The 16,107-nt window shown below is 43.7% G+C and overlaps 2 protein-coding genes across 4 annotated transcripts in view; one reads left to right on the top strand and one right to left on the bottom strand.

Moving 5' to 3' along the window:
* The window catches only part of LOC120450134 (MKRN2 opposite strand protein), a 49,650-nt gene that overhangs the window by 10,122 nt on the left and 23,421 nt on the right, over positions 1 to 16,107 (top strand). The window lies entirely within an intron of this gene.
* The window catches only part of LOC120450099 (protein eyes shut), a 37,005-nt gene that overhangs the window by 12,645 nt on the left and 8,253 nt on the right, over positions 1 to 16,107 (bottom strand). For both annotated transcript variants that reach the window (XM_039632896.2, XM_039632904.2), the window contains exons 3-5: positions 9,037 to 9,189; positions 6,483 to 8,815; positions 428 to 780 (exon numbers count right to left, since the gene is read on the bottom strand). In XM_039632896.2, the coding sequence (XP_039488830.1) occupies positions 428 to 780; positions 6,483 to 8,815; positions 9,037 to 9,189 (2,839 nt within the window). The remainder of the gene's footprint in view (positions 1 to 427; positions 781 to 6,482; positions 8,816 to 9,036; positions 9,190 to 16,107) is intronic.

The raw sequence follows: 16,107 nt of genomic DNA, 5'->3' as shown, positions 1-16,107 counted from the left end.
ATTATAATTTGTGGCCACAGCGGACGAACGGAGCCAATGGCCAATGTCCTGACCCAACCGACCGCCTGCTCCCTGACACTGACCCATATGCTGACCTCCACCTTGCCGCGTGCGCAGCTTAAAAAGTTAATTAACATGCCGCTAGTCGTCGTCCCCGCCCCCCCCTCAATCATCCGCAAAGTTGGGGTCGCGACCCGCACTTACACGCCTTCGTAACTGCACTGAGCAAAATGCTTAGCAGTTGGAGTGTTAAACCTTACAATTAGTCGAAAATATAACATTCATTTAGGTTGGTACTGACTGAGCTCAAAGTTCATTCAAAACCTCAAGGAAAAGGGATATACCATAGACACCGAAGAGTTCTCCGATTTTCGCTCAGTGCAGGCACATGCGTAATTGCATTCCGCAGTCGACACTTCTCACTTACTCAGCGCGAATGGTGATTTCGTGGCCGGTGTTCACCGGCGTTTCCAGTTCACTCAGCAGCATCGTCTGCAGTCCGCAGGAGAACTGGAACTGCATGAGTCCCTTCTGCAGGAAGAGGGCCATGTAGTGGCCACCCTTGGTGCCCTGTGCCGCCGCCAACATGATCAGCCCGTTGGTGGCCCGCGTGCGTACCTTCAGCTGGATGTGCATCGGCAGGACGGCGTCCAAGGACTCGTGGCCCCCGATGTCCTTGTAGATGCGGTGCGACACATAGGAGTCGCCGGAGAACGCGGCATTCCGGATGATAATGGGCAGCTCGCAAAGCGGGCCCTGACGGTCAAAGCGACAGACACACTGAAAGAAATAGTACAAATTATAAGTATATTTATTGCTCACTCTATGCACCTTTTTTTTTATCGTGATAGCAACTCATTAAAAATCGTTACTTTAATAGCTACCCAAGAATTTCTCTTACACAACGCACATACTTTCGAGTAGCTACAAAATACTTTGCACTACAACTTATGGGAAAGTACCACCTAAACGCGTAAAGAAAGTTGAACAATTTTAATTTAATTTCGATCCACACTACTTCGGAAAGGCGACGACTTCTGGTCGCTTTTCAATAAGGAAAGCACGTTCCAAAAATGCCAATAAATTGAAAAGTAATATGAATTAACTTTTTGCCTCTGCGCGGCATGGACTTTGCCGTCGTCTTGCCTTTCGACTGGTCCATTGTTCTGGCTTTCATAATTTATGCCGCACCAAGGGACGACTGCAAGTGCCACCAGAAAACTGCAACAAGCGGGCCAAGAAAAACAGGAGTCAGGGAAAAGGGGCAAACCAAAAGGAGCCACCGAAAGTTTTCCCCGATTTTTCCACGCCGCCCCGCAAATTGAGCAAATTAAGTGGCGGGAGGAAAATCGGGGGGAAAGTGGAAAGGCAGCGCAACAGTCACGTTGGACAATGCCTTTGGTGGGGGCGGTGAAATGACAACCTCTTAATGGGAAGTCGTCCATATGGTTTGGTATTATAGTAGGAAGCTGTCTGAAGAAGTTGCGTACACCTGCGCCCTACAAAAATGTTCGACAACAAAGGCTAAATTAATCTTAAATTACCGTTGAAAACCATAAATTGGTGGCTTACCATAGTTGGTAATTATTTGATATGCATAGACAGGTAGTGAAATCGAAATTACTGTCATTTACACGCTTAAAGTTCTTTATATGCTTTGTGGGTACTTTATAGTTAATAAAACCAGAATAAGCTATATATTTATACCGCCTGCTCTGCGTTTATGAAGCGCCGGTTTATCTTTCAATCTGTAAGGACAATATCCAGGCTTAAACAGGCGAAAACCCTTTTGCAACCTCCCTGCTGCTCAGCGGAAATACCAAATCCCAGAACATTGTTAAATGCTGGAGCTTACAATGGCTCAGATGTTTTTTTACCACCATTTCTTTCTGCTCGGCAACGAATTTCCGCTGTTCCTCTTTTTATTCTCACGATTCGTTTGTCGGTGGAAAAACATTAAAATCACCTCCTGCTGGGATGATGTTTTCCATCACACACCGAGTGCAAATTCGCTTTGAGGCCAGGATGCCAGTTCATATCAGCATTTCGTAGCATACTTTTCAGCGAATTTTGACCTTGAAAAGATATATTAAAAAGTTTGCTTTTCTACAAAGGCGCAGGCAGCCTTCATAACAATTATTTGAAGTGTTTGCTGGCAGTTTATTCGCGAACTTTGTTTTTGTTTGCCCAACTTCGCGTTAGTGCCTCTCTTGTTAGACAAATGAGGCTGTGCTTGGGTGGGTTTTTGGGTAGAAAAAAGTGGGTATTGTGGGTGGTGCTCAGTATCGAGGGGGACCTACTGGCCTGAATTTAGTTTTCGCACATTTTAGCCGACTCTGTTTGCTCTCCCTCTTTTTTTGTTTGCCTTCACTCGCATGTGCCCTGCCAACAGGAAACATTTTAATTAAAGCTTTTGACCTTGCGGCATTTGGCTGGCTGGCTGGCGCATAATGAATGTTGGCCAGCAAGAAATGAAATAATATGTAGCGAAATGAGCCAGGGGAAAACATGTGGCAGATTTAAGATTCAAATACGTGTGGTTGGAGTGAAAACGGAAATGAGTCTTCTCTAACGAGGGCAAATATGAATATTGCATGGCTCTTAAATTTAAAGATTTTAAGAGGATTTTAATGTTTTACTTATGCCATTTTTCATTTTTGTTTAAAGAGTAGCGAAAGTCAGTGAATAAAACTTTAATGAGTTTACTTTGCTATAATTATATGACCTAAACCTAAATTTTACTTTTATTTATTCAAATTATAAATATAACTATTTTAAAGTAGTTTCTGAAACAATTTGTTGGTGAATTATGTTGGTTTCCCACTAAATAATTAAGAGCCCTGAATGCCAGCAGTGCAATTACATCCGCAGATTTTCCGAGATCCTTGGGAAATGGTCCTTTTCCCATTTGCGTTTCATTGCGTTGGCCAGAGAAAATTAATTGTAACACGCCGATGGAAATGTCAACGGGAAAATGCCTGGAATGGCCTGAATGACAGAAGTGCACTTCTCGAGGAGGACGATGGAGGGGGTGGGAAAAGCGGGCTGGAGGAAAAGCTGGCTGGGAAATGGGAAACGAGTCTGTGGAGGATGCATTAAGTCAGGGAGACATGTGGCGGTGATGGAGGAGCCTAAAAGGGCTCAACAAAGTTTTCATTAGTGGCATTGGCGGTGGCAAAAGCAACGCAATGCAGACAGTAGACACACTGAGCCTCGGGAAAATTGGGCGAGGGAGTGGAAAATGGAGGGAGCGGGAGCGTGGGCGGGGCGTGGTGGTGCTCAGAAGCCAGGCAAACATTTTTCAAAACCAAAAACTCGGCGGGGTAGCACTTGAAATGTGCTTAATGCCACTTTACGAGTGACTTTCGCCGAGTGCGAGTGCCACTTTGCCTGCACTTCGCCCATGCCACGCCCCCCTTTTTCACACACTTTCCCCTCGCATTTCCCACACCCGCCTAACCCATATGACAGCTGACATATGTAAGTGTATGTCTGTCGCTCTGCCAGTCTGTTTTTTGTCTCTTTATACGAATGCAAAAGGCGAAATGGAAAGAGATGGCAAATCAACGAGCACTGAGCAAAAGTTCGCCAGAGTCCTTGAATTCAAAATATTTCGGAGGGATTTTCAGATCACTTATAAAGATGTCTGAAAGTATGCAATAGCATATATTAAATTTAAAATTTGCACACACCTTCCTACCGGTTTCTTTTTTAAGTGCATTAGAATGGTGAATCTGAAAGCGAAGAGTGAGTGCGTGTGTGTGAATGCAGTGAGTGTTTGCTCAGTTAGTTAAATTACTTGGCAACAATAAAGTGGCATATGCTCTGTGAAATAATATCCCCTCACACCTTTTCCCTCTTTGCCTTAGTTTTTTGGGCTGCATTAGTGTGAGTGACTGTGTGTGTAGAGTGTGGGTGTGTGCGTGTGTCGCACAACAACAAATTCATCCTGCGGTGGAGTGTCACTCACTCAAGCGCTAAATTTATAATGAAAATTTAATTTTTTCTTGTTAGCTTGTTGGCCACATGCGGCGGCTTTTCATCCCTTGTACTTTTCCTGCTTCCTCCGCATTTCCGCGTTTTTGTGTGTGCGTTGCTGTGTTTCATAGGTACACTTTGGAGATCTACGTGTGCAGCAAGTAAAGTTTGTAAATAAATTGCCAGCTGGCTTTGCCAACTCATTAACTGGGTCTGAAGAATAAATTAGTTGCTCGAAACTAAGCATGTTATTCCTTTATCTGAAACTATTTAGTCATTTAATTACACGGTATACTAATGGGGGTTTAAAAACATGCACTCCATTGGATAGAAAGTTATCCACCCTCTTAAACTCTATTTGCAGCTCATATATTCAAGCAAGTCAGATCATATTGGCCCCACGTTTTGGTCGTAAAAAACTAAAATTGCACGTGGTGCTACTAATTTGGCCAACAGGGAGTCCATGTTGACATATTAATGGTTGTGTATATAGTGTTTGCGGTGTGTTGAGATACTTTGACCTTCAAAAGGGATGAATACTAAATTGATAAAGGCAGAGGGTGACCACCAGATGGACATTGGTGAGAATTTGTTGGCCATGTTAATACTTAATGGCCCAAACCATTTTCAACTGATTTTATTGCTTTAAAAAGTATCTGTTGAAACTGTGTTAATTCTTCTGACTTATTGGTTGCACAGTTGGCAGGAAACTCAGTTTGCAGCCGAAAGTTCAACAACAAGAGCTATGGCACTATCATGAAATCATTTGAGAACAATTTTCCGCTTATTTGCAGGCATTTGAAATTTGTTTCGTGCCTCCCTGGCAAATGAACATGTGTGCTAGTTACATCTAATGGCTTTCAGTTTGCCCAAAAATTCGATATTTGCTCCCTAGTTCGGTTATATTTTGAGCTTCTTGCTGCTTTTTTTTGGGCGGGCTAAAATTACCACAAGTATTTTCATAAATAGTTGAATAGGCCTGCCATTGTTGGCTGTTGGACTAACTGGAAGTACTGGGAAGGGCTATTGTGGTTTCGCCTGGCGAACATTTTCTTCGGCATTTTGTTATTTGCTGTCTGACTTTATACCTGGAAATTTCCTCTTTCTAATGCCTCTGTTATTTCCAAGGTTTTTAAGTATTCATTTAGAAGAGAAATTGGCATTTCTGGAAACTTACAGCTAGCTGACTGCAAAAATGAAAGATAAAAAGAGAATAGAGAGATGGGAAATATCTAGGCTATTTTTGGCTGAATGAATTAGATAACAGGCGCAACTAAAGGCGTCCCAAGGTAGTTTTCGAATGGAATACATAGCTTCTTAAAGCTTTTTTCTAAGCCATAGCTAGAAAGTATTAACGTAAATTGTACTGGAATAATTTCCACATGGATTTCCAGCAAGTATTTCGATTATTTCACTCCTCGTTGGCCTAGCAACAATCTGCTTACAAGTACTGCCTGCTTGTACAATCTGCTTACTCCTGACCCACCAAATACGTGATTATTTATGTATAAGTGGAGCACATCTGAGTACCCGTATCTGCATCTCCATCGGAACGTGGGCAGCTGTGGGGTCCTTTCAGGTTGTCAATTTGCAAATTTAGTTGGCGCCAGTGCATCGCCCGTGGGTGTGGCCGTTGAGTTCGTAATGCTAATGCCCTCGTTTGCCGTGTATCCTATTAAAGGGTTAAAGCTTCTCGGATTGCACGGACTGTAAATTGTATTTACAGTGTTGCTCATTTGCAAGCCGGCGACAGAGTTGCTATAATTTAGCCAGTGATGAGTGGTAGCTGGTTGCTTAGATATTTTGCTGAACTAATAAACTAAGTACTTTTCAAGTAGTTAAGTAATTATAGTATTATATTTGCTAAGGAAAAACCGCTGATGCAATCTTTGAAATGAAACTTTTCGGTTGCTATACAAATGTGTACACTCGAAGGAACATATCTACGAAAAGTTTGTAACCTTTTTTAGCGGTCTTAAGGGCATTGGTTTAGTCCGTTTCCAATTACTGGATGTATTTACCTATTGCCTAGGCAATTGCAGCTCTGGCTGGCATATTTAATGACTTATTAATGGTCGATGGGTGGAATCGGAACCCGGAGGCGCTCAACTCCAACACGGCCAATTAGCAACTCAATGGAGTTGAAAATTGTGAAGTTGACTGCTCACACAATCCGCTCCGTAGGATGCCTCGCTTTACCTAGTTTTTGGTTGTTCTGGTTGTTTTTGCCATCGAACAAACAACTCGATTTAGTAAAGGTGCCAAAGAGCTGGGGTGCCTATCGATTGACCTACTGAGTCTGGCTACAGTTCCAAAAAATATTAATAAGAATAGCGAATTGATGAAAAATTGATGAGAAAACTACGTCTTTAAATCTTTCAGATACCAAAATGGTACGGATAATATTACAATACTATAGATCGAACCTATTGCAATATATTCTTGTGTTGCTCCAAACATTCAGGGAACTTTTCTTAGAGTGTTCTTATTCAATTGCCACTTACCCGCGATCCTTCGGATGTGGTTACGCAGGTGCCGCCGTTGTAGCAGCCCAGCTTGATGCAATCGACATCGCCTGCCTTCTCCTCGGGAACTCCGCCGGATCCCCTCCCACCGGTGGACACCGTATTGGTGCCCTCCACCTCCTCGCTGCTCTCAGTGACCACGGATGGCTTCGTTTGGGAGGCCGTGGGCGGTCCATCGGGAGTGGTGTAAACATTTATGCCAGACGTCGGTGGCGGTAAAGTTTGTGCGGATTGTGTGGACGGAGGAGTGGGTGGTATCGTGGGCGGTGGCAGGGTCACCGGAGGCAGGGTAACGGGGGGTAGAGTGGGTGGCAGTGTTGGTGGCTCTGTAGCCACAAAAGGAGGCGGAGGTGGAGGAGCGGTAGTCGCTGGAGGAATAGGAGCTATCGTGGCTGGTGGTGGTGCTTGGGTTCCGAGTGGTGCAATCGTAGCGGGCACCACCACAGGAACCACAGTTGTCTCGGCCGGAACAAAAGGCCCCTCTGTGGTCACCACGCCAGGTTCCTGCACTCCAATCAGGTCCTCTGTTTGCAACGGATGTCCGGTAGTTATTTCCACCGGCTGTGGTGGAGTGGTGACCTCGTCATGATGATGATGATGGTGGTGCTCGTCTTCTTCGAGTGGCTGCAGAGTGGTTCCCTCGGCTTCGTGGTGCGGATGATGGTGGTGGTGATGGTGCGTGGTCGGTACTCCAGTGGTTGTGATCAGCGACGGTATGGCTTCATCGGAATCCAATATGGTGACCACAATTTGGGGCGTGTGCGGAGTGGCCAACTCAACGGATGAGTCCTCAGTGGGTGAGGTGGTGGTGACCCCTGCCGGTGGTTGAACTGTGGTGAATCTGCCGGCACTCGTTCGATGTGTGGTGATCAGCACTTCCGCCGGATACTCCGTGAAGAAGGGCGCCGCCGTGGTGGGCACCTCTGTCCACAGGTGGTGCGTCGAGGCAGTCGTTTCCACCACATCCAGTGGTGGCTCTGGCGCAAATGTTGGCCTGGGCACCGGCACCACTCCTCGGGTGGTGGTTTCCGGCAAAGGAGTGGGTGTGACATAGTCTATGGAGATGCTGGTTTCGATCGTAGTTACTCTCTGCACAAACACGGGAACTGGTGTGGTGACCACCTCCACTGATTCCGAACTACTGCTGCTGCCGGATGACGCGATGTCCACCGAAATTGTGATACTGGGCGCAGCAGTGGGTCGCACTGTGGTGACCTCTTCACTGCCACTTTCACTTTTGCTGCCACTCACTTCGAAGTGCGGCACAGTGGTGTACTCCTCGGAGGTAACCACTTCTCCGGAACTTTCCGCCGACGCAGAAGTTTGAGGCTTTCCTGGTAACGGAGGCAAGGTGGTAAAGATGCTGGGAGATTCCTCCGAAGAACTGGAGGACCTGCTTGCTGGTGGTCGCGCCGTGGTTCCCGGTATTATTTCCTCCACTGTTTCCGATTCGGACTCCGATTCGGGCTGCGGTTTAGGTTCTGGTTCTTGTTTAGATTCGGATTCGGATTCGGGTGCGGGTTGTGCTGGAACCGCCGTAGTTTGCTCCACAGATATGCTGTGACTATCGCTTTCTGGGGGCGCCACAGTCGGTGTTTTTATCTCCACGGAAACGCCCTCCTCCGATGATGAAGACGATGACGGAGATAACACAGAGGTGACCACTTCCGTAGGAGCAGATGTGGTAACTACTATAATCTCCACCTCTTCTGAAACTCTGGGTGGCGGTACCGTTGTCTCTGGCGGCGTGACGGGCTTCACTGTGGGTGGTGCCATTGTGGATGTGGTGGTGGTTCTCCGTGGCGGAGCTTGCGTGGCCGGTGCCGTGTAGTTGCAGTCCAGGGACTCCTCGCCCACCATCAGGCACTCGCAGAGCATGCCGGTCAACAGAGGTGGACACGAGCAGGAGAAGGTATCCACACCGTCGATGCAAACACCACCATTCATGCACCGCGGACCCAATTGGCACTCGTCGTACTGGTACTCACACTTCTCGCCATGGTAGTCGGGTACACAATAGCACGTGGGCACACCCTCCTCCATCAGACACAAGGCATTATTCTGACACGGATTGTCGGCACAGATAAGGATCTCCTCCTCGCAGTTGATGCCCGTATAACCCATGGGACAGGCGCAGGCATAGGCCGCCAGCTTGTCCACGCAGACGCCTCCGTTCTGGCAGGGCGACGAGGCGCACTCGTTGATCTCCTCCTGGCAAATCCGACCGTGCCAGCCCGCCGGACAGTCGCAGGTGAACTCCAGCCCGGGTCCCTCGATGCACTCACCACCGTGCTGGCAACGAGCCCCAGTTCCTAGAAAGCATTCAAAAATAGGTTAAACAAAGTAAATAATTATGGTTAGATTCTCTGGTTGTAAAGAAAAGATTGGATAGCTTATTAATGGGAGAGCTATAAGTACCATCTTTACTAAATTCCGTTGAATGCCTGCTGTTTTTGCTAGATAAATCTCAACCTGTGACAGCACCGACGCATTCACCCAGTTCTGGCCATTCATCAACCCGAATCGCACTCACCTGTCTCGCAGACAGCGACATCCAGTTCGCAGTGAGAGCCCAGGTAACCCGGTTGGCAGGTGCATATGTAGCCATTGGTTCTGTCCCGGCAGAGACCGCCGTTCTGGCAGGGATTCGACATGCACTCGTCGACGTTCTCCTCGCAGTTGGATCCTGGAACGAAGTCGAATGAAAGGACATGAATACGAGTTACCAGCTGACTTGTCTGGAGGTCAAAAGCCACCCACAGGCATGTTTGATTTTAATTAGAGAAATATGAAGGCAAAAGTTCTTTGCAGATGGAATTTATTTATGCCTGATATTGATATTGTTTTGAGGTTTAATTATTTTTTGCCAGCCGCAATTTAACCTATTTGACTAATTGTTTCAACATTGCGGTTTATGCATGAATTTTAATTGAAATATTTTTTATGGGAAACAAGTTAGACAAATACTTAGGCAATTTTAATCAATTACTGAGGTAGAAAGGAATTTAGTTCAATTATTTCTATATATTTCCGTACAGCACTCAAAAAACCCTTACTTTCTTTCTGATTCAGTTTCCCTTTGCACTTAAGTTTGAAACAAGTGCGCACAATTGAAGTGCAATTGAATGACCTTTCACTGTATTTGCCAAAGGCTACTTCTCTTGTTTCCGCCTCGATCCTATTCCCTTCCATCTATTTCATTGCTTTTTATTCCCAAAATAAAAAATAAGAAAGTGAAAAGTTTTCAGTACAAGCGCATCAATGGCAATCAAAAGAAACCCTACAAGTGCTGATTTGGTTGCAAGCAATATAAACAATTCAAAAGGATATTTACACGCACACTCACAACTGCATTCACCCACACACTGGATGTAGAACACACATGCCAAAAATTCGGAGCTGTCCTTCAAACTCTGTGCGAAATGGCAAAGAAAAATGGTTGGAAGCTAGTGTACAGAAGGGAACTGAAAAGCAATGCCCTTCATAAATTTGTCATATTTTTTTTTTATTTCATTTAAAAAAAGGTCCTTTAATACAACACCTTTAACCATTACCTTTAAAGTTTGTTAAGGGTTTTTATTATATAACAAATATTTAATTAATTTTTTACTATAAACAGATTCGATTTGAAGCTGCTCAGAAAACCAGAGAAAAGGAACCACTTGAACATTTCTTAAAAACTTAAAATTAAATTCTATTTAAACAACGGGGAATGCGCACAGCTCGAATCAAAATGCTCTGTTTTTTCGAATAGAGCAATCTGCACTGCTGGGGGTATCTAGTTTGACAGCGAACAATGGCAACAAATGCTTGGAAATACTTTTCAATTTTCTGCTCAACAACTTGCAGCGACGTTGACTTGGTCTCAGTGTTTTGCCAAAAGGCAGCAACTGTCAGACAGACAGACAATCTTTTGCCATGGGCGATGGGAGAATGGGAAGATTCGGGGGAATCCCCTATTCGTTTCCTGCTGAGCTTGCGCCAGTGCAACGCTGCGTATGAGTGATATTATTGGGCGTGTGTGTGTGTTTGGAAGCGCTTTTCTTTGCCAAATTTATAGCCAGCGAAATATTTTGTATGTCTGAAGTTTCAGAATTTATTTGCCCGGCATAGAAACGCCTTTTAGAGTTTTGGGCCTTTGTTTTCGTTTCGCTACCACCTTCTTGGCAAGCTCTTTTTGGCAACAAGTTGGCGAGAAATATGCTTAAAGTTTTCTCCGCCTGCACTCCATGAAAGTTTCCTTGCCTATCTTGTCTGAGCCGAAGAAAAAGTTCTTCTATTTTATATTCTTTTTTTATGAAAAAAGCACTTCAAAGTGTCGAAACAAAAGTGTCAAAAAAGTCGGCGTGGAAATTCCCCTGCACTTTTGCCAAATTAATGCGACAACGAACAAAAGAAGCTTGGTGAAAATCGTCTTAATTTAAGGCAGAAAATTGCATTCAAGTGAGCTGCAATTGAGGGGGCGTTTTCGTGGGGCTGCAATTTATCACTTGGACTCATAAATTATACATAATACGTACACTGATGGGCAGAAAAAGAAGAGTGCTCGAATAGAAATGCAGCTGCCGAGCGGTCATAAAAGATAAATGTGCGTGTCTGGTCCTTCTGTCTGGTTTATAATGCAACAATAATGTAAGTCTATGCAAATGGGGCAGCTCTGAACATACATTAAATTTGCATAAGCACTAAATCAACACGAAAAGGGGAACCCGAAAACGAAGAAGGCAACTCAAAATCCTGGCGAGCAGAACAGGATGTCAGTCGATGTCATTTGTTTGCCTTATGACGAGGGGCATACCATATACATATACACATCAACCCCTGCATCCTTTAACTTGTAGTTATACGACTGTGCATCTGTATCCATTGTGTGCTTTTGTGGATTTCAGCTAGGATACTGGAATGTCTACCTAGCAAATATAGTCGCTCACATGCACATTTCGATATAGGCTATGCGGTTTGTTTCCTTAGGACTGCAGCTCGAATTTGCGTTGCATACTTCCAGGATTCTGGCTCACTGATTGCATTTGCATTGAAATGCTCATTTTGAAGCTAATTTAAATTAATTTATTAATGTTGCACACCTGTGCGAATAGAATGAGTTGTCTTATTCATTATACTACACACAGCTAGTTATGCACAGGTACTATTTAGTCTTCATAGATACATAGCAGTTTTCTCGGCATGTTCAATTTGTTTAGGACAACAAATCGTTTTGGCTAGATGTTTGCAATCATCAAACTCTTTAATACCGATTTTAAAACAATTATTTACCCGCTCTTTGGGGCACATAAAAAACGTATTTAATTTATTGCCCGTTCCACCGCGGCTTCAATTGAGTAATGGATTTTCCAGCGGGCTGGCACTTTCTCGTATTTCACTGCCATGGCGGAGCAACAGCTTCAATTTCCCCATTCTGACCATAAAGTGCCATCAAGTCGCTGCACATTTCAATTTGTTTATGGCCATCGCAGCGAGGCAATCGCATTCTGCTTTATGATTTTTATGGACCGTGTTTGCAGAGTCTTTCAATTTTCTTTACGATCGCTGTAAAATGAAATGCTAAAAAGTATTTTATCCAAGCTTAAGCAATTTTAAAATATGCAACACATTTGGTCAAAAAAAAAAGTTCAATAATGCGTGGCTTCTGTGCTTCTGCTTCAAGAAACTCCTATAATGCACTTTATTGCGCATACGACATGTTGCCACTTCTGCGAGTGAAACACCGAAGTGGGCAGCTCTTCCGTCTCCTTTTTTCTTTCCGATTTGTGTGCTCCACATGAAATGTCACATTACGCTCCAATTCATGCACAAATACAGGAAGTGGTCGAGCACACCGAAAGCCCGGAGAATACTGAGCAGGAAAGCTGAGCAGCCAGAAAACCCCTCACGCACAGTTCTTAACCCAAATTCTATTGACCCCCCACACCCCTACACCTCGCAATCACATTTTCTTGGATCGTCTGGGTTTACCTTTACTCAATGCATTCACATTCACATTCGCATTCACATTCGCATTCACAATGATTTCTGGTTTTTCTTGTTCATTGTTTTGGCTCCGTTTGTGGTTTCGGTGTGTGGCCTCTGCAATACTTTTTCTTGGGCCCCCGTGCAATGTGTGAAGTCGTTAAAGTGAAAATCGATTTTCATTTTATTTCACCATGTACGTGGTTAGTGGGAGAAGGGGTAGGGGAAGGGATAGGGGCGGCATCGGTCATTTTTGTGGGCATGAAAAATGCTCCACTCACAGCCGCAATCTACAAGGCATGTTTTATGAATGAATTTTTTTCGAATTGGACGCACAATTTTCCCCTCTATCTCTTGGTTTTTTTTTCCCCTTTTGCTTTGTTTAATGGACGGGCTTTGGTTGTCCGGTTTTCCTCGTTTTCCATTTGGGAATTTGGAAATGAAAGTAATACAAAAAAGAGGCGTACAATTCTGACATTCTTCCTGTCGATTGTTGGAATATTCGAATCGAAAAAGATAGGGAAAATAAACCATTAATCAAATTTTAAGTGCTGGTCAAATATTGATCAAGTTAAGGTCTGCCAGATATACAATATTGATAAATATTCCTCTGGCGCTTCTGGTTTTTAGAGCTTTAAATGGCTGTAAAATCATTTTTTTAATTTATTGAATAACATTTCAATATTTATGTGCTGCTTGTACTTACAGCAATATTCGCGCAGTTTTTATTTTTAGCTCCACTTTAGCCGCCTGCCATTTTTCTTTATTGAAACTTTTTGCCTGTCATGCTGCTCTTCATCTGTTTCTTGTTATATATTTTCTTTTCTTTTTTTCTGTGTTATTATTTGCTGCTGGCAGCGAACTGCAAACATTTGTGCAACAAGGTACGAACATTTGTTTTGGCTTCGAGTCACAATAAACATGGCCATTTCCAGCACCCGCCTCCCTCCCTCCCCCAACCCCCCGAGTCCTTGGGGCAGCTCGTCCTTTCTGATTCCCCCACCAGTCGATGCAGAAATTGAAATTTGAATTTTATCTGCACACATTTTGTGCTTCTTATTTGCCGGTTAGCTTTCCCATGCAGGATATATATTGTGAGAAATGGAGAAAGGAAGTGGAGGGCAGGGCGAATGTGCATTCAAAATCTGACTTCGTTTCTAAAGGTGCATGAGTTGAAAATATTGCACATTTCGTTCGCATTTTATGCTCGCACATTCAGGTGCTTTTCTGCAGCTTCCTCTGAAATCTCTGAATGAATGCATTATTGAACGAGTGAGTGCTCAGTATAACAAGGATCAGCACTCGGTTCAAGTCGTAATTAACAGCAGTAGGAACAAAAGGAACTCTGAATAAAGGAAGCTTATATTTGGTTTTGGTAGAAATGAATTGGGAATCAAAAAATTGATTTTTCCAGAGAAGGACCGTTCAAGGAGTTTCAAATAACCCGTGTTTTAAACAGATATCCCATTAGATAAGAACACACCATACATCAGTCTCTCACATCTCACATCCCACATCGCAAACTAGTTTACTTTCCCCAAATTAAATCCGTTTAATATATTGGTTTATTCATTTGAAATTCTTCAATTACCCGGCACTGAGAACAGTATTTAGCTTGTTGGGATTTCAGCCACGTCGCCCCGCAATTTGTATGCGAAACTAATCCCAGCCAGAGCAATCTATTATCATCGCAATCGGGGGCAGGAGTTGGATACCCAGTTTTTGGGGTCGGGCTTGGCCAGCTTCCTTCGTATCCATCGCCGCAAATCGCGCTGCCTGCGACCTGCGACAGTGAGCAATGAAATGCACTTTGGGTCCATCTCCTGCCACCGATTCCCAGCCCCAACTGCGATGGCACGGATTTGGGGCTGCTTTCGAATGCAGCGGGGAAACTAATCACGGTATCCATTCACTCAGCCAGCCCCCAGTCGAAATCCCGAGCAATTCATGTCGCTCGCAGTCTAGCAATTTCAATTCGCATATCTACACGCCAAAAAATCATCTTGAATTGGTAAAGACAATACTATTTAAATTGTTAGTTTATAAGCATGACCTAATTTGTTACACTCTGTTAGGCACAGTTTAAGAGTAGTGAGTATTTCGTTAGTATATATAGTATAAAAGATTTACTACACAAGTTTTTATCTCAGTGCACTCTTGATGTGAATTGGTTGGCCTGCGCTTGAATGTCTTGTGGTGCGCATTGTTGCTCATCCAATTGCTTAGTTTCCATTTCGTTTTTTTCGCAGCGAGGAATTCTTGACAATGAGAAGCTGAGGAAATGGGAAAGTGTAGCTCATTTTCACGTGGAAACTTGATGCACACTGTTACGCCCACAAATAGGTTTACGAAACGAACGTGTGTTAGTGCGTTTAATTGATTGCATTTCGCATAACCCTGATTACGTTTCCCTTGCAATCTAATTTTCCAAAGAATTTACTCGTCCTTAAGCAGTTGCGTAAAAAAGAAAGTATTGTGTTTGATGGCTCGTTGAACAAATAAACAAAATTATCAGCGTGTCCCAGATGTCCTTCTTTCCTTGACGTTTGTCTCTCAAATGCCAAGAAAATCATTTTAAATCTCTGAAAACAATCGAAGATTTACACTGAGTAATGGGATTATGAGCATCAATGCATTAAGAGTACTTAATTGATACATATATCCGCTCCACTGATGTTTAAAGCCAATTAAGCCTTATTGCCGCCAAACAATTTGATCACATCTGTTGTGTGGGCAAATAAAAATCTTAATCGCATTCGATTACGCTGCTAATCCCAGGACTCGCGACAAAGCAAACAAAAATATCTCACCCGTCGCGCCTGTGAAAAGTTCATCAAACTCTCGGTCCGACATAATAAAATCAATAATGCCATGAATATTTTAGCCTGATGTCGCTGAATAACAACAACTGAACTGAACAGCGAAGCGAAGTCCCAAAGGACCATTGATTAGCCACCTCTGCGAAATGAGAAACAATTCGTTTTGAACTCAATTTATAAACACGAATGTATGTACGTACATATAGGTTTGTGTTCTCCGCTGGGTAATTGAAATAAAAAATGCATGCGAATCGCTGAGTCATGTGATTGAAAATTGGTTGAATATTTAACAGAATAAATCAGGCGCTGCCAGAAATTAAAGCATGTGACTCTGATTAAAGGATGCCGCTGCTGCTGCTGCTGGTGCTGAAAAATCAAGGAAGTGAAACAAGCCAAACGAATGCGCCAATCGCTGAATGATCCTGTGACTGAGCAACCAGATGCTTGATTGAATGTATCTCCCTGGCTACGTGAAAATGTGTGCAAATTGCCACCGAACGCGAAAAAGTAGAACGAACAGGTGAGCAGGTGAACAGGTGCAAATTTATGCACACACACGCAGCCGTTCGCTCAAAACCCGCTGATGAAGCAGTCCTAAAAAAAGGACCTGCTGCCAGGAAAATTACGATAAAATATCAAGTGAGTGTGTGGGAAAACAAAACGAAAACTGTTGGGCAAAAAATGTAGTAAAGGCACAAGCTGCATTGCTGCAATTTGAATGCATTTCAAAAAATATACCCTAACAAGTTGGATAACCACTTGAAATCCGTGCACATTTTGTAGATTGCATATCCTTGTCTAGAAGTATGCAACCTTAT

The sequence above is a fragment of the Drosophila santomea genome, chromosome 2L (genome assembly GCF_016746245.2).
Source record: "Drosophila santomea strain STO CAGO 1482 chromosome 2L, Prin_Dsan_1.1, whole genome shotgun sequence".
NCBI classification, from domain to species: domain Eukaryota; kingdom Metazoa; phylum Arthropoda; class Insecta; order Diptera; family Drosophilidae; genus Drosophila; species Drosophila santomea.
The sequence above is the reverse complement of the archived record's forward strand: the minus strand, read 5'-3'. Positions and strand labels throughout refer to the sequence as shown.